The sequence below is a fragment of the Tasmannia lanceolata genome, unplaced genomic scaffold, assembly GCF_043159265.1.
Source record: "Tasmannia lanceolata isolate RefF3 unplaced genomic scaffold, GAP_Taslan_0.1 ptg000003l, whole genome shotgun sequence".
NCBI lineage: Eukaryota > Viridiplantae > Streptophyta > Magnoliopsida > Canellales > Winteraceae > Tasmannia > Tasmannia lanceolata.
In genome coordinates, this window is record NW_027518680.1 from 59,151,453 (window position 1) to 59,171,018 (window position 19,566).

General features: G+C 35.8%; 1 protein-coding gene across 4 annotated transcripts in view; it reads right to left on the minus strand.

Moving 5' to 3' along the window:
* The window catches only part of LOC143857121 (SNF2 domain-containing protein / helicase domain-containing protein / HNH endonuclease domain-containing protein), a 39,754-nt gene that overhangs the window by 14,999 nt on the left and 5,189 nt on the right, over positions 1-19,566 (minus strand). For all 4 annotated transcript variants that reach the window (XR_013238448.1, XM_077367430.1, XM_077367419.1 and 1 more), the window contains exons 2-10: positions 15,724-16,083; positions 13,221-13,353; positions 9,897-10,072; positions 6,838-6,911; positions 6,503-6,538; positions 6,286-6,376; positions 1,472-1,531; positions 666-894; positions 97-296 (exon numbers count right to left, since the gene is read on the minus strand). Coding sequence is in view for 3 of the 4 variants with exons in the window: in XM_077367430.1 (XP_077223545.1) it covers positions 97-296; positions 666-894; positions 1,472-1,531; positions 6,286-6,376; positions 6,503-6,538; positions 6,838-6,911; positions 9,897-10,072; positions 13,221-13,353; positions 15,724-16,083 (1,359 nt within the window). In the remaining variant the exon portion in view is untranslated. The remainder of the gene's footprint in view (positions 1-96; positions 297-665; positions 895-1,471; positions 1,532-6,285; positions 6,377-6,502; positions 6,539-6,837; positions 6,912-9,896; positions 10,073-13,220; positions 13,354-15,723; positions 16,084-19,566) is intronic.

The following is a 19,566-nucleotide window of genomic DNA, read 5'->3' on the forward strand; positions in this document are numbered from 1 at the left end:
CAGACAGAATAGGCATCTCAGTGCTATAATTGAAATCTAAAGTATATCATCTAAGTGACGAATCATGCCAAAGAAAGACGGCCAAAATTTTAGTACCTGTACTCCATCAAGAACCCTAAGGTGATGGGCAAATATTATCATTTTTTGGGAGCTAAGGCCCATGTCGAAGTTTCTTGTGCCCTCAGATTCGGTAGCAATAGAATGATTGGAGATCCACTCACGAAATCCCGAAAGCTTTGCAATACCAATTTCTTGATAGGATAGTTGCCTTGCAGTATGACGACATCCACTGTTATCTGAAAGCAGGAGAAAAAATAACTGGATAGAAGCAAATCCAAGACCATGTACGTGGATGAAGTGCAAAATTAATCGCCTTGTCATATCCTTATAAGCTAGAGAACAATTGCATACCTCTAATGGGATGTTCAATACTACATAAATAATACTCTTATTTCACCCAGCCAACAACAAAACACCTAAGAGCATTCTTAGTTGATCATCTATTGGAAGGTTCTATATTATAATGTAAAATCACATGATTACCAAATAACTGACCATGGTAAACACAGCATGGCAACATGAATGATTGGAAATGAAGAACACATACAGATAGGCTTCGAGATGCAATTTTAAGCTCATAAATTATGCAGTAGTCTGGAGGTTACCATTGTTCTCACTAGAAATCCCCAGCAACCCATCTCCATCAGCGTTAGTTTGGAAAGTGCACGAATTCATTGTAGATCTTCTCTTGGGCCCACCATCCATACAAATCATTTTGTCTGTCATACAAGCAGTTGTTGCCGAGATAATATCTGGACCTTTCAGCATCAATATTATAATCTGTCGACGCTTGGGTGGTAATTCTGTCAATACATGCTCCTTCAACCGTCTTATCTATCATATCAAACAGGTAGCAAAGCATTAAATATTGCTTATTTTGCAAGTAAAAGATTTAAGTACACAGTCCTAAAGTTCACTAAAATGTTAATTTTTTGTGACATTCCAAGATAAAAGGCACAACTAAAATGCCTAAAATTGGATTTAAATTCCATATGCAGGAATGACTACATGATTAAACATCGTCTCTAATATGGTATTGTCTAATACCTAGTCACCAGGATGTCTCACATATTCTAGTTAAATTCTACATTAACTAAAGGGATATACAATCCATTTAATCTTGTAGTTTGCATATGATGCACTGGAGTACCCTATATACCTGTGAATTTATCATGCTTTGTACAGGAACGACAAGCTTTAAATCAGAGTTCACCATCAGGTTTAAAGTGCAGGGTGAGGATGATCAAGGCCTCAAGGGTACAGAAAAAGAAATAATCATGAATATGCTAACATGCAATAGTAAATAGATTCTAGAAATACAAAAAAAAAAGGGGGCATTACAAACATGAATGAAAAACTGTAGCATTTACAACCACGTCAAAACTCGATAACAGTTTGCTTGAGTTCATACCATAACAGTTTGCTTGAGTAACACATTTAGCTCCTCCAAGCGAATGCCCCTTGAGAAATCCTGTTAAGTATGAAAAAAATTGTTTCCAGATTTTAGACAGTGGAAATATAATAAAGGTAAAAATGTAAAACTATTTTACACTAGCCATATAAACTATCATCAAACATTTTTAACAATCGCATATGGATCATAATCAATCTGCATTACAAGTGCAAGTCCTTTCGACACCATTGCACTAATTCTTAGGGAACACTATGAAATATCGCATCTCTGAAGTAGGAAGGAAATCAGTAGTTGTGAGACATTTTAACAAGTATGGTATAGAGCAAAAACTTAACCATATTTCAGTTTGAAATAATGTGACGTGTCAACACAAACATGTATGAGATAGAAAAAACAGCAAGCAATGAAACAAGGCCATTGAGACATTGAGCCACTTTGTCGTTCAGAGGCGAGGGTGTTCTGAATAAAATTTTAAAGAAAACAGAGCTCTACCTCCAATCTCTCATCTCCTATATGCATATATCTATTGATTTTTGGAAATGATACGAAACAAGATATAAGGAATAAGCAGTCCTCGCTTTTTGGATAGAATTTGGAAGAGCTTGGTGGTGGGGGTAAATATGGAGAATGATAAAGGTTTTGGACCTTACAAACGTTAACGTGTGCAAATCTATTACCCTTCCTCTTCCTTATCTTGGCCTCCTCTTGGGATGGAACCCCTTCAAAGTTTTCATGGGAAATGGTGGTGGAAGGGGTGGAAAAGGAAATGGAAACATAGAAAAAAAGAGGGGGGGTGGGGAAGTGATATATTCGCCTCTTTTTCTTACTTGGGACAGCCCCCTCTGGTGTATGTCTGACTACTCTTTATACTAGAGGGGGCTGTCCCAAGTAAGAAAAAGGGGTGAATATCATTTCATCAATTCTTTGGCAGTCGGATTATCAAAGAAAAAGATTGGCAGGCCTTTGAAACTTTTCTGTGATAATAAAATTGTCATAAGCATCACCCAAACCCAGTTCAACATGATCGAATGAAGAATATTGAACTGGAATGGCAATTTATCAGAGAAAAGGTTGTTTCTCAACATGTATGTGTCCCTTATTTGAAGACCATTGTATCAAAACTCCCTGCGTCGATTTTTTGACTCATCCGAGTCAACTTCCTTTTACCTTGGTCGAGCTTTTTTCAAATTACACATTTTGTCCTACCAAGCCATCAAAAGTCCTTTGACTCTCGAGTTATGACTGCATCAACTGGACACTTGAATGTATTGCGCCAAGTAGGTTAGGATTTACTAAAGGCCGTGTTTTGGCCATTATCCACGTTCTAAAACACTGGTGAAGACTGAAGACTAGATCACTGATGTTCTTGAAGAAGGGGTAATAAAATCTAAATAAGATAAATTGGTTGGCAAGTTGGGCATGATTGGCAACTATGCCCGACTTGAGGGTGAGTGTTGAGATGTATCTTTTGTATTCAGGGGCAGACTTGTGATTATAATAAGAATGACTTAAGCTTTTCAATAAAAGTTGAAGGCAGAGGTATGATTCCCTCCCTCCCTCCTTCCTTCCCTGTCTTCTCCATCACAATGTGAAGCTCAACTCCAAAAAAGCACGACCCAAAGGTTTGGAGGGATTACGTCACTTTATAGGTACCGAAGCTACAAGATCCAAGTTTGACATAAACTTCTCCCAAAGGAAGTATGTTGTTGACCTCTTGTCCAAGATATTAGATATGTATGGTGAAGCCTATTGACACCCATATGAACCCCAATATAAATTTGGTAAAGGACAGGGGACAGAGACTTTGAAGATCTGGCAGATATCTTCCCCCGGTTGGAAAGATTATCTACTCGACTATTGCACAATCTGATATTGCCTTCCCTGAAAGTGTTGTCAGCCAGTTCATGCAAAGTCCATTAATATCATTGAGAAGCAATTCGGTGTATTCTAAGGTATCTAACGGGTTCACCAGGAAAATTGCTTATATTAAAGAAAAATGACCATTTAAGAATGGAAAGTTTCTAACATGCAGATTGGGGAGGGCCACCTTCGGAAAAACATTAAACTTTCAGACATTGTAAATTTGTAGGAGGTGATTGGATACCTGATGCAGAAAGAAACAAAATATGATTGTCTGATCCAATGCAAAAGAAAATGGCTCACATAGCTTGTGAGCTAATGAGGCTAGAGCAATGTTCTAAATTTCGGTTTCGGTTTCGGTCATCACTGAAACATTTCGGTTTCGGTTGGAATTTTCAGTGGAAATCCTGTAAAATCGTGAAACATACGCAAATGATAGAATTTTAAGATTAAAATGCAGAAAATACTAGAATAAGCACAAATACGAACTTAGAAACATTCATAAGCAAGACAGCCATCCATTATGTTTAAATAACATCAAACACCTAGTGAAAAGCGAGATCGTGCATGTCTGATAATTAAGTGCATACAACATTTCACATGTAATTCATATAAATATTTGTACAGAATACGTAAACTACATTTCACATGAAATTCATAAAAAAGAATACCACTAATGCACTTATGATTTTGGTTTCGATCCATCTTTCGATTTTGGTTGGAAACATTTTGGTCGTTTCGTGTCGGTTTCGGTAAAAATTTAAAACCATAGGCTAGACACTTATGGAAGAGATATGTTTTGATGTTTGTAAGCTGATGAAGATGTTATGAGGCAATCAAGAAACCACTTACTGCCAATAATCCCATGTTTCTTAAGAAGACTAAGCATATTGAAGTAGAAGCTCGCTTCATGCATGGAAATGTCACCATCATGTTGATATCTACTCCATGTATGAAGTCCAAAGATCAGCTAGCAGACATATTTATGAAGGCACTTGCCTGCAGCCAATTTGGAAGCATTTGTTTCAAGAGAGACGTGGATGACCTTTATTCACCAGCTTGATGGGGAGAGTAGAGACTTGAGAGAGTAGCTATTAGGCTAGAAAACGAATTTGGACAGCAAAATGGGGAACAGAAGCATGAAAAAATAGAGGGGAAGTGAAAAAAAAAGGAAACGATAGGAAATCGTAGCAGAAAAGGATTGAGAAATGTCAAAGGAAACCCGTTGGAAACCTTTTGAAACAATAAACAAGCATCAAGGGAAATGCATATGACATGCAAGGGAATCGCGAGACAAAGGCACCCGAAGCGTGTGAGGAATCCATAAAATGCATATAGGAAATGCCTCCAAAACATGACCAGAATGCCTGGTATACTTTTATTTTTATTTTAGTTATTTAATTAACTTTATTTATTTGTTTTTAATTTTTTATTCTCATATTTCCTATGAATTTTAGCGTGTTTATGGAATTAGAATTTGTTAATTTCAACTTTCAACAAGCTATTACGAATAAATAGATGCATTTATAATTTTCTTCTTTATTTTTCTTTATTTTGACTTAAATTAGGGACATACATAGATGATTTTTATATGTTCTTTACATAATTTACTTTTGTAATAGATTCTTTTACTTCTTTTTTTTAAGTGTAATAGATTCTTTTACTTATTTTTACTTTTATTAATAGGTATTCTTTTGTTTTTGTAATAGATTCTTTTACTTCTTCTTTTTTTAAAGTGTAATAGATTCCTTTACTTATTCCATGAAGTTTTTTCTACGATATCTACAAAATGTTTCATCTACATTTCCCACACATTTCACATGTGTTTCCTATGTTTTCTCATACGTCTCCGACACGTTTCATGTGTATCCCACGTGTTTCCCATAGGTTTTTGATACATTTCCCACATTTTTCACATGCATTTTTGAAGTATTTCCCTTTTTTTTTCTTCTTTTGCCTCCATTTCTGAAATGTGTTTCTAGTGACACCCCCCCGCCCCAAAAAAAAAAAAAAAAAAAAAAAACCTTGGGTGTTTCTAGCAAATATGATTAAGAGTTTAATTTAGATTTAAACTATATCCATACTAACTCTTTTGGTAAAAGAGTGTTATTCTTGTATTAATTAGATAGGACACTTTAATTGTAAAGATTGTAATTAGTGTTGGGTTGGGGAGTCAAACCCACACAAAATTCTTCTCCACTCCTTTCTCTTTTCCTTCGCTTCTACTACCTTTACTTATCTCTCTTATAGATGATGATGAAGGTTCTTTACTTTGACAATAACTATACGATGCATAGTAGTTAGAAGGTTCTTACACAACATAAAGGACCATAGAAGTTCAATTTTTGCACATGGAGCTTTTACAATAAGATGAGGATAATTTGGTAGCAATAAAATATATTTCAAGCTTTTTTAAATATGTGCATTACTCCATTTGTTTCACTCAAACTACATTTCAAGTATTATAAAAATCTGTGCCTTACTCCATTTGTTTCACTCAAAGTCATCCCCTCAGTTTAATGATACCGTATTAGAAACTCAAATGGTTCACAAACATAATGAAACATATGATCATTTACTGTTGGCTGCAAGTTTGAAAGCTTAAAATCGTGGGGATGGAGAATCAACCCACACAAAATTCTTCTCCTCTCCTTTCATTTTTCCTTCTCTTCTCCTTCTACCTTGTCTCTCTTACATTTAGATGATGATGAAGATTCTTTACTTTGACAATAACTATAAGATGCATAATGACACCACAATTGAATTACAAGGTTCTTAAACATAATAAAGGACAATGGAAGTTCAATTTGTGAACATATAGTTTTTACAATAGAATGACGATAATTTGGTCTCAATAATAGCGATAGCTTGATCATAAATTCTAGATAACAAAGCATAAATAATTACAATAAATTAAGAAATTATTGTTAGATGCAACTCTGCCAAGATACCTTAAACATCTTCCCGTGAGACCCTTGAGCAAATTTTATAGAACAATAGTTATTTGCAAATTCATACTTGTCCTTTCCCAACAAACCAGGCCTATGGAGAAATATTGTCATCAGGAGGTATGAACTAGCTTAATCGGAACATAAAACATGGTGATAACAAAATTAACCTCTTTTATAAAAAGACACCCTTATAAGTTGTTAAACAGATAGAACTCACCATAATATATTTATCTGATGAAAAATGTCATAGGGCCTATGATCACCTAGGAGAGAAGCCAACATATATATTAGAATGCATCATTAAGTTTCATGATCACATTTGAATATTTGATAAAGAATTAAGCAAAAAAAAAAAAAAAAAGGAAAAAACAAAACCAAAAGAGTCTAGACTAATAACTATGTAGACCACGAATTAAGGACTGGATGATAACACTAAAAGCATTAGAAACATATCATGCCATATAGAATGACTCTGATGAGCATAAGTTATTCAAACTAAGAATATCCGATGTCAATATCATTATTTGTTCTAGGAACTTAAACATGTACAACCTTGACAAAGAAGGCGTCCCAGATAGTAGAATTATGCGTTTGACTTTTGCGGCCAGATCAAGGACAGACTGTACCTGTTACAAACAACAAAACACAATTTTTTCAATGAAGTGAAATAAATTTCAACAAATGAAGAAATTACAGAAACATAACATAATAGTCATGAGAAACTACAAAGCAACATATGCTATATTGGTGGAACTAATGCAAGGATCAAAGCTATTATAAAAGTGCTCCAAAACAAATTAAAGTTCAAACATAAAATGAATAGTTCAATTAGTCTGAATCTAAAACATTTGACCAAACAACAATACACTAGCAAAGAAAAGCACACCTCATGTTGCATGAATTGTAAATCAAAGCAAGTATCACGTTTCAAATTTAATTGTGATCCAAGTCTCTTTTTTTCATGTTATATTACAGCATCCAAAAAGAAATTTGAGAAAAAAGCATACAACAAAAAATACTGATTAAAGAGTTGCTCTTTTTTTTCAGATTTTCTATTTCTTTTTTATAGAAGTGAAAATTTTATTAAACTGAGAATACAAAAGAGAAAAAAAATTATAAAGCTCCAACGACACAAGAAGCCCAGTGACAAAATAAAACCTAAAAATCAGGCATAAAATACCATTGGACTACATCACCATAAGAGACCAAAATTTGCCATATAATCTGCCAACAAGTTGCCTTCTCTAATAATGTAAGTTAGAAAATTACATAAATACCCTGCTTTAGGCCCTGTTAGTTTAAGATTATAACAACCGATGGTAAGTGCCAAACTGATTATTGTACTCAAATTCGAACATAATTGAGTCCAACAATCGGTTTGTCAGTCACAATCGATTTTCATAATCTTAAACGAACAGGGCCTTAGCCTTCTAGGAAACAAAAAACGAAGTGCCTTTGTTGTCAATAAAAAAGGAAAAGTAGCTACCATGTTAGTGAAGTTGGGCATGCGAGCATTCCCACACACAGAAATATGGTACTGTTCAATCAATGAAATTTTATCAATTAAAAAAAAGTGAAAACAAACAATAATCAACAATCCAACCATCGGGGATTAGTCGTAGGCTGTAAACCGGGCATAAAAGAAAGGAAATGGTTGAATGCGTCAATCTGGGATTCGGGACACCCAACCTTGATTCCTTAGGTGAGTGGGATCTGTTTATGCAAGTTGTTCTATTATTGAAAGAAGAGACATTCAATATAAGTGAAAAATGGGTGGTCGCAGGGGATTTCAATGAGAGCTTAAATCCAGAGTTAAAGGCAGGAGATAGGGCTCTCTGCATAAGATGATGGGGCTGGATTAGTGGATGTCGGCTGCATGCGTAGTAGATTTATCAGATATGTTAATTAGGAGGAAGGTGGAAGAGTGAGTGCCAGACTTGACAGAGTTCTCTCTAATAGATTGTGGAGTGAATAGAGTATTCAAATTAAAATCATATCATTTTTCTATTACTTGTTCTGATCATTCTCCTCTCCTTGTTTTGATAGGCAGTTGAAGCATATATTCATCCCTCTTCCTTTCAAATGTATGTGGTGTGTCATGCCAAAAGAAAAGGAGTTCAATCATATATTCGTTGACAATGATGTGACAAGAGCTATATGGTATCACTTTTCTATCTACCTTGGGGGTTACTTGAGAACTAATCCATTATCGCGAGGCTACTCCGGTGGTTCGAGCTAACGAAGAGGAAAAGTAAGTTGACTTTTGATTTTGCTCTGAAGGTCATTCCTTCAGTTATAACCGGGGAGATAAGAAAGGAGAAATGTAGTAGATGCATGGAGGGTTCCTCTAAGCCAATCAATATGTTAATTAAAGTTGTGACCAACTTGGGAAAAATGCTTAATAATTCATTCTCTCCATCTTCGGATTGCTCTTCTTGGGAAGAGAGGGCTCTTAGCGATATTGAGATATTTCCTAAGATATCGAAGAGCCATAGAGTTACTCGAGTGCATTAGGAAAGGCTCAAGTTAGATGAACTAAAATTAAGTATTGGCGGTGCATCCAAGGATAATCCTGGCTTATTTGAGTTGGTGGGATCGATAGAAATCATGATGGCAAGATTACCTTTTGTGTTCTCTCATTATTATGGAATGGGAAGCAATATCCCGCCATAAACTAGAAACATTCAAGATGGTCTTAGATATTGTAAAGCCTTTGGATTCTTGAATGCTTGGGTGGATTCATATAACAATGTCTGAATTGATATGATCTTTTCTAACAAAGATCCTCATTGGTCGATTAATACTATTGGCAGGAGCCGCAGTCTGTTGTCCTTGATTTGAAGCCAAACACTATATATCAGTTAGAGAGGATAATCAGGTTGTGGATCACTTTACCAACGATGCTTGTAAGTGTAACAAAATTAGTGTGTTTTGGCATTGGAGAGATCCTCCTACATTGACTAAAGGCGTTGTGAGATCCGATTTCTAGGGAATCCCTAGCATTCATAGCAAGTAAGACCTTTTGGGAATTTTATTTTTTTTGTTTCATGAGGTAAGGTATTATGCCTCCCTCGTGTACTTTTGTGACTCCTTGGGCATTTCAACTATTTGTAGCAGTTAAGTTTTTTTGTAGGGAAATGATATCCCGTTATTCGTTAAGTTTTGAAGGCAAAGAAAAATGTTAAAGGGGGGTGAATCTATCCTCGAGCAGTGAGCCATTTTCACAGAAACCGTTAAGGACACCAACCCCCCCCCCCCCCCCCCCCTCTCCTTCCTCCTCCTCTTTGTACTCTTTTACCATATTAATAAAATCTAAGGCACCATCCAAAAACAAAACAAAAAAAAGGTATCGGCCCAGGCTCCAAGATAAACTTCAGGCTATAAAAAAGGTAGACTTGATAAGATAATATTCGTAAGAGTTCTTCACACCAGATGATGGAATAAGTTTGATAAATAGGATAAATATAAGAGAAAAGGAAGAGACAAGCATCATCCACACAAATCACCTCAATACCTTATATTTGAGATGTAAACAGCACACAATCATAGCAAAACAGATGCATCGAAAAAGGTTTCATTTCTTGCCTACAAATAGGGGGAACAGTATATACCTCTTCCGGTTCAGCCTTTTTCTTCGAACACCGGACATTGTGAGATTCATCGACAATCATAAGTGACCATTCTCGATCTAACATACTCTTTTGAAGACGATGAAGCATTGTGAATGAGATAACAACTACTTTTGGACACTTTGTCAAATAGATGAGATTATTTTGATGGCCAAAAACTGCAAACAGAGATAAAAATCAACTTAAGCATGGTTTGAGTGTATAGAGACGAAGAAAAAAAAGGTAGCATTTGTAACAAGCTATAGGAAATTATATCTTCCAAAACATTCAAAAAAAGAGTAAAGTATATCTTCCAAATGAAAACAGAAAAATGCTAACAAGATATGAAACTCTTCATAAAGAGGACAGAATTCATGTGTAAACTACAGAATAAATACAACAAAACATGTGAATTACATAATAAATGCAGGACTAAAAACATGCATAATATTATCGATGTACCATGTGGATTTGACAAATTGAGATTTTAATTGGATAGCTGCAGGAAACAAGAATTGCAGCAATATTTCGTCTCAGTTGAAAATGAAGTTATCTATTTTGCCACATGCCAAAAGAAATCACGACCCCTGTACAAGCTAGTCTTCCCAATAAAATAGAATATTTTCGCGTTGTTTTCTCAATCCATTTCTCATCTGTTCTTCATCATGTTGTATCATGGAAATTAGGAGACGTTGACTACCACCATTATCTTGATTCAGTCACCATCTGCCCCAGCTTGACTTTGTTGCGTCTTGATAAAGAAGAGTACAAAAGCAAAAAAAATAAAGAATTTTTTTAACCGGTGTAATCAACTCAAACATCTATTTTCTTTCATGGTAATCCTCATTTCCATTGTTAGGGAGGAACAAAAACATTGCCACCTCCAAATGTTCTGATCACCATTCCATCCACCCACCCACTAACACCTAGACCCCGAGCCCTAGAACAACCTTATGGCCAAGCAGCCCACCCAAAACAACCATGCTCCCCACCAAAACAGTGTAGCTGTTAGAAATGAACCATGATTAGTTATCTCTTTAGCTCACTTGCCTATATGTTGGTGGTCTTCTAGTTTGTTCTATCAAGTCTACTTCATGGCATGCTCCATGCTTTTTGGCACCCTAAATAAATGAAGGCATTGATTTCGATTAGCATCATTTTCTCTCTGGGAAATATTTTTTTTAGTTGGCTTCCTTTTCATTTTGGAAGATATCTAAGTAAATATAGAGTGTTTCAAGAACTACATTGCATTGAAGTGTTGGTGTTTTAAGGATATGGCTAGGTATTGTTTGTTATGGTTCCCTTGTGTAGACTTTCTACTTTTTGTTAGGCTTTCTCTTGATGCATTGTTTACAACATGTAAGAAAAACTTGTTTATCCATATAAAGAGGAAATGGGAAAAGGAAACTTTTTTACTTGTTCCATTATTATGCTTATAATGTAAAACATATATATATACATTAGGTGACGAGAAGCTTTTTACATTTTCTTTATAATGTAAAACATAGATACACGCATTACCATTTTTAATTGAAACTGGATTAGATTCGTGGTCTTGCAAAGACATGTTAAGAGCAAGATTTATCTCCCTGCAAATAGAGATGATAAAAGAATCTTGTAGACGCTGCTAAGATTAGAAACCATTATTTTAAACAATTCGAAGAGGAGACTGAAATCGAGAGAAGGGATTTTCAACTCCCCTTTCCGATGTTTAGCATCTTTCCATCAATTTAAGGCAGGCAATTGAGATTAGAAATGTATTTAATGTCTTAACAGCAAACATATAAAAAGAAAAAGACGCTGTCTGGAAAAGAAAACTCACTAGAAATTGTCCATGAAATAATGATATCTAACGCATAGTAGAAGATAATATCCATAAACTTGTGACTATGGCTATGTGTTGGCTTACAAATTTTAAGTTTCTGCACTCACTAACTCAGATTTGTTATGGTTTAATTTTAGTTTCGACCGTTGCTGTTCATGATCATATATTAGATTAATGTCCAACAATCTATGGTTAACACCTTCAATATTCATGCCATTACTGTGCTCCCCATGCTATCAATATCTCTCTCATGGCCTAGCTAATATTCAATTTCAGTTGAGGATGTCAATGCTTAAATTGACGGGATGGGATTTATATAACCCAAGTTACTATACACCTCGGTGTATCTATACCTATATACACACGCATAAAAAAGAAAGAAAGCAATAAAACAGTATCATGAAAAAGAAACCACATAAAAGTTTCTCAATAGTACTACTTCCTTTGTAGTGAAACATATACCTATTGCATGTTGTGAAATAAACAAACCACGATATAGAGAACTTAACAAAAAGAAGAAAGCTTACATGAGGAAACCACGAATCAATACCAAAACAACAAATACTACAAACCCATTCTCGGAAAATAAAATACTCCACCACAAATCAGCCAAAGAATCCGTCTGACTAAAAGGGAAACTAACCCACCTCATTGTACCCCCCTATTTAGGTGTCGAAAAGACAGAGCAAGCCACTAAACAAACTTAATGGAGCAAATTAGAAGACCGCTAATACGTAGCAGTGATCAAATTAGAAAACCGCTAATACACTATTGCTGGGAGCAAGGGTGAAACTCCCTTTCATCGTGTTTCTCCTGAACACTGTAGAGGAGGATGACAATGGAAGCAAATGAAATTGTAATAACAAAAAGAAACATATATTTCCTTTTCTAAAAAGGCCGAGCTTCAATTAATACAAGTTTGTCAGAAGCCCGCTGACTCTCACCATACCCAATAGGTCGAGGATGAAGTAAAAATATTTGAAGATGGTTAAGTGCCTTCGAAGTCAAAAGTGATATATGTGAATGGGCGTTGGTAGCCCCAAACAAATGTTAAACGTACAAACATGGTGGTAACAAGATTTGGTCGGATAATAGCTTTGTGGAAGTGGAGGAGAGAGAGAGAGAGAGAGAGAGAGAGAGAGAGAGAGAGGTAGAGGGGAGAGAAGTATGGAAGTGGAGGAGAGAGAGATGGGCTAGGAAGAAGGGGAGGCAGAGAGAAGAGAAGTAGGTTTTTCATAAAGGAAACCAACAACAATGTAAGAAGAAACATCTCCCTAGTCACCATCTTCCATTCTCAACAGCAACTTCCTACCTTTTACCTTTTTTTTTAATGGTTTCCTACCTTTTACCATTATTTACCAAACATTTGAATATACCTTCTCCTCCACTACATGTTTCTATCACCAGTATCAATTGCAACAAAGCTAGTGTGTGGCATATAACTGAAAGCAGCCCTAAATATCACTCTAAATAAAAGCATAAGTAATGAAAATTAGAGGTACCAAGATGTATATCAGCTGGTAAAATGAAAGGAAGCCAACGCTCTAATTCTTCTGCCCATGAGAACCGCAAAATGGCAGGGCAAACAACCAGTACAGGACCTTCACTCATAAAACAGCTTGCAATAGCAATTGCCTGAATAAAAAAGAATAAAGACATGAATAAAAAGTCCACATACACTTGAGAGAAGACTAGCATCCAATATGCTAATATTGTGTCTAAGCATAAAAAAATTGCAAGATAACGCTAGCACATTTTATAAATATATACCTGAAATAAGATTAGCATCCAATACTAGGTTAATAGTGTGTGTAAGCATAAAAAATTGCAAGATAAAGCTAGAACATTTTATAAGTACATAAATTACAGTATATTTAACATGAGAGATGAATCTGAAAATGAATAAAGATTATGAAAGTAAAAAAGATTGTCTGGATACAGTTGCATTTGATGTACCATCAGTATTAGTGGAGACTAAACCTAAAAAGAAGAGATGATGATGATCAATAGGACCATAGCGCAAGCTTGAATTAGGATTAGGGTGCAATGCAGAGTTTCAAAATGTGGATGCAGGACAAAACGAGATGAAAGCAAATCCTAGTCGACTTAGTGCGGCATGATCGAGTACTCGGTTGACGTAATCAGAACTCAGGAGGTTCATAACTCAGAAGGTTCAAAGGAGCGTTGATTGACTTTGTAGGGCAAAATGTGGGCTCGGATAAGAAAGCAGCCAAGGCAAAAGAGAGTCAACTCGGGAGAGTCGACAATGACGGGAGGGAGTTTTGAAACTATGCACCCATGCATACAATGATATTAACAACAGGGACAAATCAATAGGAAAAAGACAACTCCTACTAATATTGGATACATGTTGCAGGCTTTCACACCCTCAACAGATGGGCTCCGACAAAAAATCCAATATTTCTCAAGGAGGACGATAGGAAAAAGACAACTGCTACTAATATTGGATACATGTTGGGTTCCGACAAAAATCTAATATTTCTCGAGGAACAATCCAAGTCAACACATGTTTTATTGTTTTTATTATCATGCTTACTTTGTGATCTTCGAGTTTGTGTGTTTGATTTCTTTTTCTTTTCCTTTCCTTATTCTTGTAGAAAAACGAATGTCTTCCAGCAGAATCAGTTAGTGGAAATTGAACTAGAAATAACAGGTAGGACTGAGTTTGAAATTTGGCTCACGTATTCCAAATAAACAATATATATATATATATATATATATATATATATATATATATATATAGAGAGAGAGAGAGAGAGAGCATGCATTTGCTGCGCTCGAGCACAGAAACAGGGTGGGGCCACATTTGGCTTTGGATCCCACACAAAATGTGGCCCCACCCTGTTTCTGTGCTCGAGCGCAGCAAATGCATGCTCATATATATATATATATATATATATATACACACACACACACACACACACACACACACATATGGGTATATATTCATGTTTGCATATGTCAGTAATGGGGACATTTACCACCCAAATGTGAATGCACTCCAACAAAATCAGGAAAGAAATCAAAGAGTGTATGAAGATACATCAAAAGAAAAAGAGCACCGAATTAGGCAGCACATATGGAGATGGGATCTATGGTTTTCCACAGCTGCAATAGAAACCTTGAAACCCTTAACAAATAGAGATGAGACTACATCCTCTGAGGAATCTAATTTGGGTACATTTCTACCCAGATCCATGTTGCTCCAAGATTTCTAAAAGTGATGGCTACGAGAGGATTCAAATGAGTCTCCTCATCTTCTTGGCCAATTCTGATAGGATTCTTGAGGTCCAACATGGAAGAGGAAACCTAACACATTTACCTGCTTAGGTGGGTGGTGACAATTTTCCAACTAGGCATATATATAGAGGAGATTGAGAACCAAAGAAATAGCATCACGGATGATCAAGAGCTCAGCTCCAATTCCTCCCACTTTGTAGGACGGTGTAGAAGAAACAAGAGGGGAGTCCCAATCCCAACACTAGAACTACAAAGGATTTGGGTTGATAAGGGGCCTTGCACTTAGCAAGTGATTATGATTCCCAAAAGACATAGAAATGCCCTAATTCGTCAGTTGCTAGAAGAAAGGGAGTCCCAATCTCACAGCTATGACGGGGAATGCTCATGATGAGGGCTTCCACTTCAACCGGACTGATAATCACACTTATTATCATTGGTATGAAATGGCATATCAACAGAAGTACAGAACAGCCGTAAAGAATGACACTAAAATACCGCTGAAATAACAAAAATAGTCAAATTGATTTGATGAACTTAAAATATAACTACACATTATACTTTAATAAATTTCACATAAAATTTACAAATTATCATTAGTACAATATAAAGAAGTGGAATCACAGAGACTTCTAATAAACACAAGGCACACAAATTTGTAGGATACAAAACAACAAATTTAACCTCTAACTGAATCAAGAAAGATCTAACATATCAACATACAATTCAAAGTGCAAAAACACTTACCTGGATAGTTTTCCCTAGTCCCATTTCATCTGCAAGCAGACACCTCCCACCCCTTCTGAGACCAAATCTAACACCATCTAGCTGAAATGGTAGAAGGGCATCTCGTAACATTTTAGGTATCTTTTCAGACAATGAATCAACTTCATCATCGGAGAAATGGTTAGGCATGCAAGCTATCCAACGATTCGCAACAAAGGAATGTGAAAATTTCTGGACAACTGCCAATGTTTTCCAAGGAATCTCTTGCAGCTGAATTCCTGGCAACTTCTTTAGACACTTTAGCACAACATTGTAATCCTTCAGCATACAAACAGAAGCCTTCTCGCTAGTCTGACTTTCAGTAGAATGAAATGGTAAAACCTAATAAAAAATCAAAGGATACAACCAAAAAAGTCAATAATCAGTTATGAAGAACTAGCATAACAATGACCTAATGCTGCTTGGAAACATATGAAAAAGAAATGGAAGCTTCCTAAACAGGAATTTTCAATACCACAACAACTCTTCAACATGGAATGTATAACACATGTAATCCTAAATGGGCTCATATTGCAAACAGAGGAACCCAAAGGAATTAAATAACAGAAAATCTAATAATAAATAAAAGTGATCACAAGAACATTCCATGAAGCATGGTAATAAACCAAATTATTTGGCGACAACTGAAACTTAGTGACGAGCATTCAACAGGAAAATAAGTGGCTTGAAAAGGGACAAAATAGGGGCCAAGCCATACAACAACACAAAGATGAAAAGGAGGCCAAACCAAGGTCACCACGAACAAAAACAAAGAAACTCGGACTCAATCAAGCCGAGGCCACAATTGAGGAAAACCATGCCAAATTTCAATTGTGTTAAAAGCACCATAAAAATTTACAAATTTATCTACTAAGCCATTTCACACTCGATGAATGTGAGTATTTTTTAAGCACACAGCCCATTAATGATACCCTGCATTTTCAAAAAGAAACAACAGTGCTTCCATGGAAAAGGATTCACATCCTTGAGCCATCTGATAACATGGATTTAAATTTCCACCAGAACTGACATGAAACGATCAAAATATTTCCGTTTTCATCCCCACCGAAACATATAGCGAAACCGAAAGGCATACCGAAACTAAAATCGTAAGTGTATTAGTGATGTACTATATTAGTATTTTTTACATAATTATATTTATATGAATTAGATGTGAAATGTGGCGTATGTTAATGTATAAATGTTTATATGAATTACATGAAAAAAGTGGAATGTATTGAATTATCGAACATGTGCGACAACACATGTCAATAGGTGTTTCGATGTTGCTAAACCATTATGGATTGATTTCTAGCACTCTTGCTTACATGATGGCTTCTAAGTATGTATTTGTACTTATTCTAGCATTTCCTGAAGTTTCATCTTAAAATGTTATCATTTACTTACATTTCCATACGCTTCCATGATTTTATAGGATTTCCATTGAAATTTCCAACTGAAACCTAAATATTTCCGTCTCTGTGGCAGTCAAAACCGAAATTTAAAACCTTTTTGATAATGTTGAGTCACCTTCAATCAATAAACATTTATGATAGCCGTGGTTTAAAATTTCGACCGAAATCTCATATTTCAGTTAGCACCGAAACTGAATTGTACATACCCGAAATGGTACATTATTTAGGCGAAATTTCATGTTTTCTGTAAATTTCGGCCAAAATTTACGGAATTGATCTCAATTTTTTTAATTCAGGAAAGTGTTACACGCGCCATTGGTTGTTTGACGCCGAGGGCCCACATTCACTTACAGAATATCGGAAAAAGATAATTTCAAAAATCACTTTTTACACAAAAGAGGGCAAATCTCACATTTTAGGAAAAAGTCAATTTTGTGAGTCTTGTAAAAACCCAAAACCCTGTTCTTCGTCTTCTTTGCTTGCTCATGGGGATTCAACTTTTCTCAGAATCCACGATCCAAATGGAGATTGTGTGTTCATCTTCAAGCTCCATGGCAAAAAACGTGGGATGGTGTGGTTAAGAAAGAGCCTTCCATCAGATTTGCAAAACCTATCAATGGAGATCAAACCCAACAAGAAAAACCCTAAATCTTCAATCGAATTTGCAGACAAGATCAGCATTTTTTGCTCGTCGGGTGTGCCTTGGATTTGCAGATTCCGAAGAAGAAAATGGGTTTGGGAAAGTTTCATGAAGATGAAGATTGGTTTGGGAAGTTTTTTTTTCTTTTTCCCGATATCTGTATCTCATTCAATTTGGGAAAGTGTATTTGGGTAAACTCAAATACGAAGTGTATCTTATTCATATTAGCGTCAAAGAACCAATAATAGCGTGTAACTTTTCTGTTTTTAATTATGTAGTATTTCCCCCAAATTTCGACTAAAACTGCGGTAATTTCGGCCGAACTTTGGTATTAAACAAAATATTATTTTTTAATGGTGTACCTGATTAAATTTCAAAATTTCGGTAAAGGACGAAACGCATACCGAAACCGAAATTTAAAATCATGATGATAACAAGCATTTTAATGCCAATAAAATGTTTAGATTATGATAACAAGCATTTTAATGCCAATAAAATGTTTAGATTTTGATGCAGGATATACCATGAAGTAATTTTTCAAGGATTACAGAAAGAGACTTCTTCGTTTGAGCAGTTGACGGCACGACACCTCTCAATGTTGATCGTCTTAGACTTCAGCCAGAAACCTCGACAAAACTACTAACAAAACTCTACCCTCTAGCCAAATTGCTAGCCAAGATTGGATTTCTAGCCAAATTCAAATACCCCAGATTCCTCAACCTAAAACAACAACATTGGCATTCAATCCACCTCCAAAATCATACTCATTGTCCTATGAAGAGCATGAAGAGCACCATCATGAAGCCAAGTTTTCAAATCCATGGCTCCGCTAGATAGCAGTCTTTCCATGGCAAACCACCCTCAACATCATTCAAACACTAGAAATCTTCTTCCCACGAGACATCGCCTTAATGAAAACAACTAAAGTGGCCTCGTTTTCATATTTTAATTATAAATGTGTGAGTCAGATAAGAAGTTGTTGAAGGAAGAGCTCAGTCGGCGGGGTGAGAAAGGGAAGATGAGTTCGGTATTAGTGGTTGTGTGTGGTGTTGTATGTGTGTCATGAGAGGGAGAGAGAGAGAACAACCAAACAAACAGTAGGGGTGAGATATGGTAAAACCAATGGACGCATTTAAAAACTCCAAATGGAATTTCATATTTTCTTTTTTTGAAAGATGACAAATGTTTTCATTGATACTATGAAAGGTACATTGGGGATCAAAGGTCCCAGCTTGCATTACATAGTATCGAGTCCGCCTGGGCAGGAGCATACTCTTGAGCCGGAAAAGCTGAGAGTAAACAAATAGAAAAAAGTATGGATCGTGCCATCTTGCACCAATTGTTTTCACAACAAATTTTTAGAGGCATATCGACCATATCACATCGAAGACTACAGCGCGATTTAACCCAATTTTATAACAAGTGTTGACGATTATTGAACAAAAAATTGTGACTCACAAAAAGTTCTCAAAATCCAAAACATAGAGGGCCTAAGTTTTCCCATCAGGGCCAACTAAAGTTTTCCCAATAAAATAGCATAGGAAATTTTTTTTTATTGGATGAGTTGGGATTGAACCTCATGGCCTTGACCATTGAGCTAGAGGCTCAATCTCATACCCAATCCCTCTCATGTTTTGACGATTATTGAAATTTTTTTGGGTGAGTTGGAATTTCATTTTTTTTTTGGGTGAGTTGGAATTTCAATTTTTTTTTTTTTTTAAAGATGACAAATGTTTTCATTGATACTCTGAAAGGTATATTGGGGACCAG